The sequence below is a fragment of the Lissotriton vulgaris genome, chromosome 9 (genome assembly GCF_964263255.1).
Source record: "Lissotriton vulgaris chromosome 9, aLisVul1.2, whole genome shotgun sequence".
In the NCBI taxonomy this organism is placed as follows: domain Eukaryota; kingdom Metazoa; phylum Chordata; class Amphibia; order Caudata; family Salamandridae; genus Lissotriton; species Lissotriton vulgaris.
This window is the reverse complement of record NC_141697.1, coordinates 1229057460-1229070088: the sequence shown is the minus strand read 5'-3', so window position 1 is coordinate 1229070088 and position 12629 is coordinate 1229057460. Positions and strand designations below refer to the sequence as shown.

General features: G+C 45.4%; 1 protein-coding gene across 1 annotated transcript in view; it reads right to left on the bottom strand.

Moving 5' to 3' along the window:
• Positions 1–12629, bottom strand: part of PRRT3 (proline rich transmembrane protein 3) — a 182334-nt gene that overhangs the window by 39862 nt on the left and 129843 nt on the right. The window contains exon 3 of the mRNA XM_086939368.1: positions 2755–2907. Within this exon, the coding sequence (XP_086795494.1) occupies positions 2755–2907 (153 nt within the window). The remainder of the gene's footprint in view (positions 1–2754; positions 2908–12629) is intronic.

Below are 12629 nucleotides of genomic sequence, written 5' to 3'. Positions count from 1 at the left end.
AAGCACAAACTCAGGATTCAGAACGGAATACAGTGGTTAGGGTTGGTTTTGGTTTTAAGAATTTACTTCCGACCGACCAAACCCTTTTTAGCAAAATTCCCTATCCAGGGGAGTGTTAGAGGAGTGTTGTTGTTGTGAAGAACAGCAGAAGTGCAGGTCTCTTTAGCTTCAAACTTGAACTACCTCATTTTCCTCCCTCGATTGATCAAGGCGCTTTTTCTAGCAGATGGTCCTCAAATGGTTGAAAATTCCCTATTTCCACTTCCGATGGACTTTGGCGGTTTTCCAGACCTTTGAAAATCCTCTCCTTCTGAGCTAGGACATTCAAAGGGCTGTGGCTGGACTTATCAAAGGAGATTGAAATATTTAATCGTTTAAACCTAATTTACCGCAGATCTACTTTATAAAACAGATCCACGGAGCCTGGCGCATCACCGACAAATGACGGGCCAGAAGGGATCATGGGATTAGAGGGACCGCTAATGAATTAAGCGGATGACATTGTCATTCTGAGTTCTCGTAAGTGTATCTGCAAGTCCCTGTAAACTCACGTTTCCTGTAGCTCTGCTCAACACTGCCCTGCCCTAAAACCAAAAATAAAATAAATACTGTTCCTCTGTTTGGCTAAGGCACCATCTGAGGATCATCAGAGGTAAATATGTGGCGGCAGCTGCAGGGGGTGGTCGCCCCCGCTAATTTCTGGGGACCAGGGTTTACTTTTCATCATTGGAGTAAGAGAGAGAAAGGCAGAAAATAGAGAAACAACGAGGGAGAAACACATATGAGAATAATGACAGAGTGAAAAAGAAAGGATGAAGAAAAACAAAGAGTGAGAAATAGAAACTCTAAATGCAGAACGGTGGAAGAAAGGAGCATGAGGTGGAATCAAGACTTGGCAGCCTCGGTATTCATGAGACAAAAAGACAGGAAATGCAGAGCGGTGGAAGGAAGAGACATGAGGTGGAAACAAGACCAGGCAGCCTTGGGATTCTGAGACCTGGATGCATGGTAGCCCTTGTGGCAGCTTTACAAAAAAACCTTGGCTTCTGCTTTTGTATTAGTTTTTAATTTTACAAATTAAGCACTAATGGCCAGTGACTGGAAATGAAGCTCTTAAGGGTTAAAAGATAAAACATTGTCTGTAAAATGGCTCGGTCATGTGCTTTATGCCACCGCCATATGCAAATGAGGAAACAGACTCCTTCTATTGGCCAGGCGCTACAAAGTGTACAAAAGGGCTTAGAAATGTTTGCAGCGGTTACTATAATGGCAAATTGCCCCTTTATCACAAAACCGGTGCAAATGGCATCTGCACTCCCTGAGTATTTTCTGTTATCGTCCTCTACAGCCTACGGAACGGATAAAAAGTACATGTGCAAAGCTAGAAAAAGGCTTTTGCAAAGAGTTGTGTATCAAGGTGCCGGACAGTGGTTGTTGTTTGTTTCCAAGACTTCATGAAAGAGTTTCACAGGCTACCACTTCTCTAGAGACTCTCGGACAGCCAATCAGGGTTTGCTTCTTCATTAGAGCGGGTGAGCATCGCCCCACTATCTAAAATACCCCAGCAAAGAAAAATAAGGTAATAAAGTTGATTTATTACCATTTATTTTTCATCAACTCATCCAGAATCGAGTGCCAGAACTGGCCAGGGCTGGTGAGTGACAGCAGCAGGGGGGAGTGGTGGACTGCCTGTGCACTTAAGTTTAAAGTGCACGTGCCTTTTTGGCCAGCTGTCTTGCGACGGCCAGCCAGACATGCACACTTTAAACCTCTCAACCCAGCTGTCTTAGACAGCTGGTTGAGAGCAAGCACAGGCCTCCAGTGCCCTTTAGGAGAGCAGCGAGAGGCCTCTCCCTCCAATCCTGGTGCTTCTCTTATGCTGTGAACAGGAAGAGAGCAGTGCCAGGATTGGTCAGGGGAGTTGGCTGCGGCCAGGCTGGAGCCTGGTCTAGAGTAGAAGAGGACAGGAATGAGGAGGACGTGTTGTCGTGCAGCATTACAGTAAGTAGCTTTTTATTTTATTTCATATCGCCTTGCATGTAGAGCATGTGTATGGTTTGCCTGCCCTACCAGTCTCGGAGTTGCCAGCCGCCACTGATCGAAAATCTAAAATGTAGGAATTGAAGTAGGGTCTGGTGAGGCAATTGTTGGGGTCCACAGACAGATGGGTACCTCAAGTTCTTCTTGTGTAAAGTACTTCTCTAATCTGACACCTGTATTTCTTAAATCGACATATTAAAGAAAAGCAGACAAAAAGCATGTTCTAAACATCTGGTGCTAGGCGGCCAGGAATATTGCTTAAATGCACATTCACAACCTTTTTCTAAATCACTAATCTAAAGACATATGGAAGTAAACGAGGTTTCAAATAACGTTTTTTTCTAATAAGTACGAGAGAATAAAGTTCACATTTTGCATTGTCCTGTAAACTTTCAGCAACGCTTTGCAAATGTTACAGTCTTTACACCTTGCTGAGGTTGTGAAGTTTTTCGGCTTTCGACAAATTAAAAAATTATTGCAAACTTGTTTATTTTTTATGAATATATTGTAAAAATGTTGTTTTACGTTAAAATGTTCCCACTAAAAGTGTTTTTGCTGAGGTTTTTTCCCCGAAAAATGTACTTTTATCGACTGTTTTTCTCAAAGTATTCACCAGATTTGTGAAGTCTGGAATGTTTTAAAGAACATTTTCAAAACCTGTATAAGGAAATCATTTGAACTCTGCACGCCCATGTTAGTACGATAGGTGTTTACCTCGCTGTGCACTTCCGGGAGCCTTCCACGTCACCGGTGTTCCATATTCCAAAGCCCCAGGACTGGTTCCGGTTCGTGCAGCCACGACTGGCCCAGTAGTCCCTCTCTGGGCCTGTGCAGAGGTCCTGGCGGAGTCCTGCCCTTGAGAAGGATCTGACATGGAAAGAGGCAAAATGAGGAGAAAGAGACAGAAGGTAAGTACTGTAAGTTCCACAGGGTGCTACTCAAGCTCTCCACACCAACCACAATATCACTCACTAGGGAAGCTCTAGAGAAAATTGTGCAAATATATATATATATATATATTATACTACTTCAACAAAAGAGCATTTAAAAAAGACACTGATAAGGCTACGATAAAGGGTCTGCTATGTTTAATACAGACTGGTACTTTGTTTAAGGTTACTGGATGACTCCATGTCATCGGTGACTCCATGCGCAAGCCCTTTGACAGCCACATGCATTCTGGGAGCTGTGGTCCTTCTTCCTCTCTGACGAACTAAATAGCAAGATTACAGGGGTTTGTACAATATAAATTGACCTGGGAAACGGGTCTGCTGATGCAACGGAGACTTCTCTGTGAACCTGGCGGTGGTGGTGGTGGTGGTGGTGGTGGTGGTGGTGGTGGTGGCGGTGGCGGTGGTGGTGGTGGCGGCTTAACCCTCTATGCTATCATATCATATTGAAAGACTCTCTAAAGGGAAAGAGTCTTCTTGCCTTTTCATATATTTTCACTGAGAGAAACAAAGGTTAAAGTGACCTCCTAGTTAAGTGAATTTGTCAATAACAACATTAACATTTTGTACTAAAAAAAAAAACTGAAATTCAACATTTATAATTAACAGAGCTAACTATAATTGCGCAGTCACCATGCACTGCCTACGTCCTCTCATATTATACCACTCATGACATGACATAATTTATGACATCACTGATGACATCTCAAATGACATCCCTGATGACATCATCCAAGCTTCTTTTGTACACATTACTCTATAAAGCAGTATGGCATTAGAATCCTGAAAGTGAGTACAAAATAGCTCAGGATAATATGAAGCATAATTAACGCCTTCATACATACAACCCCCTTAGGTAAAGCAAGCTTGTGTTATTTAGAATATTGATCCTACACGACACACTTCACGAGGAGGTGAGTTCATATAACAATCATCTAAACATATATGGGTAACCCCTACTGAACAGTGTCCAATCTGTACACAACTGCTCAGAGAAAAACAAGTTCCTCCAGATTCTCAACTTCTGTAACATAATTATTGCCCTACTACGGACAGTCAATACCTGTGTCAAACCCAAAACACTCGCCAAACATATATTGAGAATTGAAGTTGATATGAGTAGAAAAGTGGGTCCTGTAAACGGTGTTTACTGTATGGACAGAGTTTATTCTCTACTATACTATTTACAGACAGTGCAACTCTCAAGAGAAATACACCACAGAGTATTAAAAAAGTATCTATGCAGAACAGTCTACACTCTATGCAACACTTGCAAAAAAGACACTATTCACATAACAATACAAGTTCTGAAGGTACTAAAGATCATACTACCTGCAGCCTTCATACTGTGGTGAAAACTGTAAGATAGACCATCATGTGAAGCTAAATAAGCACATGTACACGGGCTAGTAGCTAGTCCACACAGTCTTATATGTAATGCAGAAATTGTTATGTTACGTAGATTCTGTCTGATAACTCTAGGCTGCTTACAATACCTACTAGCTACTACATAGAATCTTTGCCCCGCAGGAAACTTTTTCTGCAGAACCAAGAAAATTGTGTGGAACATACTGGACACAAGTCTTCAGTTATCATGTACACACTGAGTTACTCCTGATTACAAAGGTTTATCACGTGTTCAATATCGCTACAGGACCTATAATGCATTAGGAGCACTAAAGCCCCTCAGCTGGACACAGCCTGGTCAAAATTAGGGAGAGAAATAATATGGTAGTTACCTACCACTTTGTAAACCATGATATAAATTGGCACACTCATTGGATGACGACATCAGTGATGTCATCAATGGTCTCAATTGAGATATCATCAGTGATGTCATAAATGATGTCAAAGAACATGTCATGAGTGATATAATATGTGAGGTCAGTAGCAGTGCATGGCGGGGCGCAAGTTATAGTTAGCCCTGCTAACTATAACTGGTGAATTTCTGTGTTTTCTTTTTAGTTCAAAATATTAATGTTGTCATTGTCATATTCAAGTAACTATAATGCAACATTAACCTTTGTTTATTTTAGTGAATTTCTAAAGTAAAAAAAAAAGATCTTTTATCACACATATCTATAACGTTACTATCACCATTATGTTTTTCAGTGTAGTTGTATATTTTTATTCACGTAAAATAATATTTTATTACCAAATGTAAAGCTATACCCTGCTGCGCAGGCCTTCGGCTACTTGCAGCGGGGGGTTGGCTGAAGGTCTGGTCTGCGGCCAGGCCCAGCAGCAAACCCCTCACAAGCAGTCAACCCCACGCTCCTTGGGCCAATCAGAATGCTCAATTTTCGAATAATCAGAACAAAAGAGGAGTTAGGCCCGAGGGATAATGCACTAGCAGGGCCGTATTATATATAAATTGAGGAAAGAGAATGAGCCAGTGCTCGCGTTTAAATTAAAAAGAAAATGTTTTCACTAAATAGTCAAACCCAGTGATTTCAGTTTGAACTGGTGTTTTTATTTTCACCTTTTTATTTTCACTAGATTGGTTTACTTCGTTATTTCTTTCATTATGAAAAAGACAAACATTGGGTCATATCAAAACTCGATACAACCTTGTTCTCAAAAAATTATAAATAAACAAACAAAGCATAAATGTGCAGTAAAACATATATCACTATCACATTTTACATAAAGATAATGTAGAACTTTCAAAAAAACATCCAATACATATATCACAATTGGTAATAAACTCTTTCCTCAATTTTTGAATAGCCACTCCCACTCGACTCTCAAAAGGAGTCCCTCAGACCTAACAGTCCAGATATACAAATATATTTTTATCTTAATTTTCAAAAGCTACTGAACAGATTTACACTAAATTACAAAATGCACAATCTACAAACCAAGATGTAGCTTCCTGCCAAATGTGTTGTAATTTAATTCAAAGGTTTTTGCGGTAGTGCTTCTCAAATAAGTCTATGCAAAATGCATGAGAATATCGCGTTTTGTGACCCCTCTTTTTCATCCACCTCCGATTAAGGGATCAGTTTAGTGGAGATTCGTCAAAAGGTGCCAAAGGTATAGCAACACTATAAACGCATTTCCTCTGGAAATGCTGACCTAACCAACACTCGGATATATTTATACATATATATTCACTGGAAAAAAACCAAAGGTTAAAGTAACGTTAAAGTTATGTGAAATGTTCAGTAACAACGTAATGATTTAAACTCAAAAAACATAGAAAACTGTTATAGTTACAGATATCTCAAGTAACTATACTTAGTGCCGTAAAAACTATAACTCGCGCCCCACCATGCACAGTTTTCTCATCAATAATTTAATTTCAAAAGTTGCAGTGATATTATCAATGATGTCATAGAAGATGTCATGAGTGATGTATTATGTGGGGCAATAAGCAGAGAATGTGGAAGTGCAAGCTATACTTCCCCAAGGGCATGAGTTATAGCTGCTTGAGATAACTAAGTTTAAAACATTAAATTGTTACTGAACATTTCACCTATATATAGCATTACTTTAATCTTTGTTTTTTTCAGTGAATTTCTAGGTTTAAAAAAAATATAAAGTAACATTTTATTACCATAAGTAAAGCCAACACCTGACGCGCACGGCAGGGGGTTGGCTGCAGGTCCTGGTCTACAGCCAGGCCCTGTGACCAACCCCCCACAGACAACCAACCCCACAATGTGCATGGCCATTGGCCGTGCGCTGCAGGGTGTTGGCCAGACTACGGACCCCCGCCCCAACGGCAGACAAACACTCCCAATCTGCACCTAACACCCTATAGATAAAGTAGATCTATCATCTTTCTCCAAAAATTACCAATAATTTTAATCAAATGTATATTCAATAATGCACACAATGAACCTTATTACTATTGATTTCTGTAAAAACATTTTAAGAAACTACATTTCTGTGACCATTTCCTTTTACATAGTTTTTATTATCGCATTTTGGGGGTGAAAAAAAATATATATTTATAAGTAAAAATAAATAGTCTCTTAGCCTACATTTTAACATATTACACCCCAAAACATGTACTTTTAAAAACAACTATATAAAAGCCTTGTATTTTATGTGATATTTCTTGAGGTCACATAAAATTCAAACAGCTCCTAGGTAAGGCAATGCTTTTAAAAATATGGAAGTTCTCCTGGGGTCATGATTTCAATGACCCAGGAGACTTGGGTTGTTTTTTCCAGTGTTGCTGGGGGGCTGTAGAACTCCGTACAGCCCACCCTTAACATAAAAATATGGTGATGCCCCTGCCCTTCTAGGGGCATCACCTAAAACAAAGTGTATGTTTAAATTCCCCTACGAGGACACTATGCAGTGCTTCTTGAAGGAGCAGTGAATTCAAAATGAGCAGCTGTAGGCGTTCATTTATTATTCACTTTTTGCTTTTTAATATATTTTTTCCCAGTGTCCCGGTCCCACCCGGGACACTCACTGTATTTGCTTTTTTCTAAAGGGCAGGTAGAAAGTCTGACATAGCACATTATAAAAAAAATGGCACAGCTCAGAAGCAGGATTTTGTTTTTCTACAGGCTGCCCACCTGGGGCTACCCAGACCATTATTTAATTTGAGGGCCACGTGGAGAAACCCAGGGCCACCGTAGCCCCATAAGCATGGCCTTCATTTACGTTATAGTGGCGTGCCCCAGTGCCCACCCCGGCCACAACACAACTTCTCCAATAGCTTTTTTTTGGGAGGTGCCCCATTTAACCCCCCCCCCCCTTGCGCCACTCCACATAACGTCCACTATAAGTGACTGGGGGGGTGACTAGGGCCCTTGAATCCCTACCAGCTCCCCTGCTTGCACCCATCATGGGTTCAGGAGTCGGTATTGCTCTGACCCCGCTGGAGCAGTTTTCTTTGACTCCTGCGGGGTGGGAGCAATCAAAGCATTTCCCTGCCCAAGAGCATGGGTAGGGAACAGCTTTGTTCTCCTACTGGTTGGGAGCAGATTTGTGCTTGTGGGAGAACTGTAGAGAGGTCTGGAAGGATAGGCCAGTCCTTCCAAAGACCCTACTACATACACCCATCATCTGAGAGAAAGGTCTAAAAGGAGAGGGCCATTCCTCCATACACCCTACTACGCACATCTGTTATCTGAAATAGAGGTCTAAAAGGAGAGAGCAGTCTCTTCCTACACCCTACAACGCACACCCATCATTACAGAGAGGTCTCAGGAGACAGGCATGTCCCTCGATAAACCCTACTAGCACACCCATCATCTGAGAGAAAGGTTTAATGAAAGAGCCCAGTGCCTCCCCACACCCTACTATGCACTCCTATTATTACATAAAGCGGTCTAAGCGTAGAGTCCAGTCCCTGCACACACCCTACTATGCACATCAGACATCTGAGAGTAAGGTCTAAATGGAGAGGGCAGTCCCTCCCCACACCCTACTACACACTCCCGTCATTTGGGATAGAGGTCTGAAAGTAGAAACTAGTCCCTAAGCACACCCTACTACGCACACTCACCACTGGCGAGGTCACACCAGAGAGGCCAGTCCTTCCACACATCCTACTTCGCACTTCTGTCATCTGAGAGAGAGGTCTGAAAGGAGAGGCCAGTCCCTTCCTACACCCTACTATGCACACCTGTCATCTGAGAGAGGGGTCTGGCTGTATAGCCCAGTCTATCCACACACCCTACTATGCACACTCAGCATTACAGAGAGGTTCCAGCAGAGAGGACAGTCCCTCTATACACCCTGCTATACACACCTGTCATCTGAGAGAGGGGTCTGAAAGGAAAGACCAGTCTCTCCACACACCCTACTACGCACACCCATGATCTGAGACAGCGGTCTCAAAGGAGAGGCTAGTCCATCCCCACACTCTACTATGCACCCCCGTCATCTGAGGGAGAGATCTAAAAAGAAGCAGGGAGTCCCTCCTCTGACCCTACTACGAACACCGGTCATCTGAGAGAGAGGTCTGAAAGGAGAGACCTGTGCCTTCCCATGCCCTGCTACGCACACCCATCATTACAGAGAGGTCTCAACAGAGAGGCCAGTCTCTCTACACACCCTGTCATGCACATCGGTGATCCGAGAGAGAGGTCTGAAAGGAGAGACCTGTGCCTTCCCATGCCCTGCTACGCACACCCATCATTACAGTGAGGTCTCAACATAGAGGCCAGTCTCTCTACACACCCTGTCATGCACACCGGTGATCCGAGAGAGAGCTCTGAAAGGAGAGCCCAGCTCCTCGCCCAGTGACCAACTTAAAGCTATTATTACAGAGAGAGGTCTCAGGAGACAGGGCAGACCTTCCACACACCCCACAGCGCACAACAATCATCTGAGAGAAAGATCCAAAAGTAGAGCTCATCCACACACCCTACTACGCACACCTATCATTACAGAGAGAGGTCTCAAAGGAAAGGCTAGTCCATCCACACACACCATTATGCACACCTGTCATCTGAGAGAGAGGTTTGAAAAGAGATGCCAGTCCCTCAACACATCTACTATGCACACACATCATTACAGAGAGAGCGGTCTAAGCAGAGAGGCCAACCCCTCTAGATGGCCTACTATGCACACCCCTCATGTCCAATAGAGTTATTAATGGATAGCCCTGTCCTTCCCCATACCCTATTACGCACACCTATAATTACATAGAGTGTTCTCAGCAGAGAGACCAGTCGCTCCACACATCCTACTATGCACACCTGTCATCTGAGAGAGAGGTCTGAAAGGAGAGGGCCGTCCCTCCCCACGCTCTACTGTGCACATCTCTCATTACAGAGGGGTCTCACCAGAGGGGCCAGTCGGTCCCCACGCCCTACTACGCACACCAAGAATTACAGAGAGAGGTCTCAGCAGAGAGGGCAGTCCCTCCCCACGCCCTACTACGCACACCTAGAATTACAGAGAGAGGTCTCAGCAGAGAGGGCAGTCCCTCCCCACACCCTACTACGCACACCTAGAATTACAGAGAGAGGTCTCAGCAGAGAGGGCAGTCCCTCCCCACACCCTACTACGCACACCAAGAATTACAGAGAGAGGTCTCAGCAGAGACGGCAGTCCCTCCCCACACCCTACTACGCACACCTAGAATTACAGAGAGAGGTCTCAGCAGAGAGGGCACTCCTTCCCCCACACCCTACTACGCACACCTAGAATTACAGAGAGAGGTCTCAGCAGAGAGGGCAGTCCCTCCCCACACCCTACTACGCACACCTAGAATTACAGAGAGAGGTCTCAGCAGAGAGGGCAGTCCCTCCCCACACCCTACTACGCACACCAAGAATTACAGAGAGAGGTCTCAGCAGAGAGGGCAGTCCCTCCCCACACCCTACTACGCACACCTAGAATTACAGAGAGAGGTCTCAGCAGAGAGGGCAGTCCCTCCCCACGCCCTACTACGCACACCTAGAATTACAGAGAGAGGTCACAGCAGAGAGGGCAGTCCCTCCCCACACCCTACTACGCACACCAAGAATTACAGAGAGAGGTCTCAGCAGAGAGGGCAGTCCCTCCCCACACCCTACTACGCACACCTAGAATTACAGAGAGAGGTCTCAGCAGAGAGGGCAGTCCCTCCCCACGCCCTACTACGCACACCTAGAATTACAGAGGGAGGTCACAGCAGAGAGGGCAGTCCCTCCCCACACCCTACTACGCACACCAAGAATTACAGAGAGAGGTCTCAGCAGAGAGGGCAGTCCCTCCCCACACCCTACTACGCACACCTAGAATTACAGAGAGAGGTCTCAGCAGAGAGGGCAGTCCCTCCCCACACCCTACTACGCACACCAAGAATTACAGAGAGAGGTCTCAGCAGAGAGGGCAGTCCCTCCCCACACCCTACTACGCACACCTAGAATTACAGAGAGAGGTCTCAGCAGAGAGGGCAGTCCCTCCCCACACCCTACTACGCACACCAAGAATTACAGAGAGAGGTCTCAGCAGAGAGGGCAGTCCCTCCCCACACCCTACTACGCACACCTAGAATTACAGAGAGAGGTCTCAGCAGAGAGGGCAGTCCCTCCCCCACACCCTACTACGCACACCTACAATTACAGAGAGAGGTCTCAGCAGAGAGGGCAGTCCCTCCCCACACCCTACTACGCACACCTAGAATTACAGAGAGAGGTCTCAGCAGAGAGGGCAGTCCCTCCCCACACCCTACTACGCACACCTAGAATTACAGAGAGAGGTCTCAGCAGAGAGGGCAGTCCCTCCCCACGCCCTACTACGCACACCAAGAATTACAGAGAGAGGTCTCAGCAGAGAGGGCAGTCCCTCCCCACACCCTACTACGCACACCTAGAATTACAGAGAGAGGTCTCAGCAGAGGGGGCAGTCCCTCCCCACGCCCTACTACGCACACCTAGAATTACAGAGAGAGGTCACAGCAGAGAGGGCAGTCCCTCCCCACACCCTACTACGCACACCTAGAATTACAGAGAGAGGTCTCAGCAGAGAGGGCAGTCCCTCCCCACACCCTACTACGCACACCAAGAATTACAGAGAGAGGTCTCAGCAGAGAGGGCAGTCCCTCCCCACACCCTACTACGCACACCTAGAATTACAGAGAGATGTCGCAGCAGAGAGGGCAGTCCCTCCCCACACCCTACTACGCACACCTAGAATTACAGAGAGAGGTCTCAGCAGAGAGGGCAGTCCCTCCCCACACCCTACTACGCACACCTAGAATTACAGAGAGAGGTCACAGCAGAGAGGGCAGTCCCTCCCCACACCCTACTACGCACACCTAGAATTACAGAGAGATGTCGCAGCAGAGAGGGCAGTCCCTCCCCACACCCTACTACGCACACCTAGAAATACAGAGAGAGGTCTCAGCAGAGAGGGCAGTCCCTCCCCACACCCTACTACGCACACCTAGAATTACAGAGAGAGGTCTCAGCAGAGAGGGCAGTCCCTCCCCACACCCTACTACGCACACCTAGAATTACAGAGAGAGGTCTCAGCAGAGAGGGCAGTCCCTCCCCACGCACTACTACGCACACCTAGAATTACAGAGAGAGGTCTCAGCAGAGAGGGCAGTCCCTCCCCACGCCCTACTACGCACACCTAGAATTACAGAGAGAGGTCTCAGCAGAGAGGGCAGTCCCTCCCCGCGCCCTACTACGCACACCTAGAATTACAGAGAGAGGTCTCAGCAGAGAGGGCAGTCCCTCCCCACGCCCTACTACGCACACCTAGAATTACAGAGAGAGGTCTCAGCAGAGAGGGCAGTCCCTCCCCGCGCCCTACTACACACACCTAGAATTACAGAGAGAGGTCTCAGCAGAGAGGGCAGTCCCTCCCCACGCACTACTACGCACACCTAGAATTACAGAGAGAGGTCTCAGCAGAGAGGGCAGTCCCTCCCTATATTCTACTATGTAGACCTGTTCCTACTTTTCACACCTCTCATTGCAAGAGTAATGACAGCTCAAAAAAAGATTGCTGGGGTCAGGTCTTGACATCAGAGTTACAATAACTGAGCAAATAATCAATTTCTCAGTTGAATACACACATTTTCCAAAGTTTTTGCCAACTGTGGCCAACGTCCTCTTTTGTTACAATAAAAGAACTACAACATATATTTTAAAGCCATTTTTCCATACCTACACTTACAAAAAAAATTAAAAAACGCTGGAAATTCCCTGACAAAAAACAAATGTTAAAATA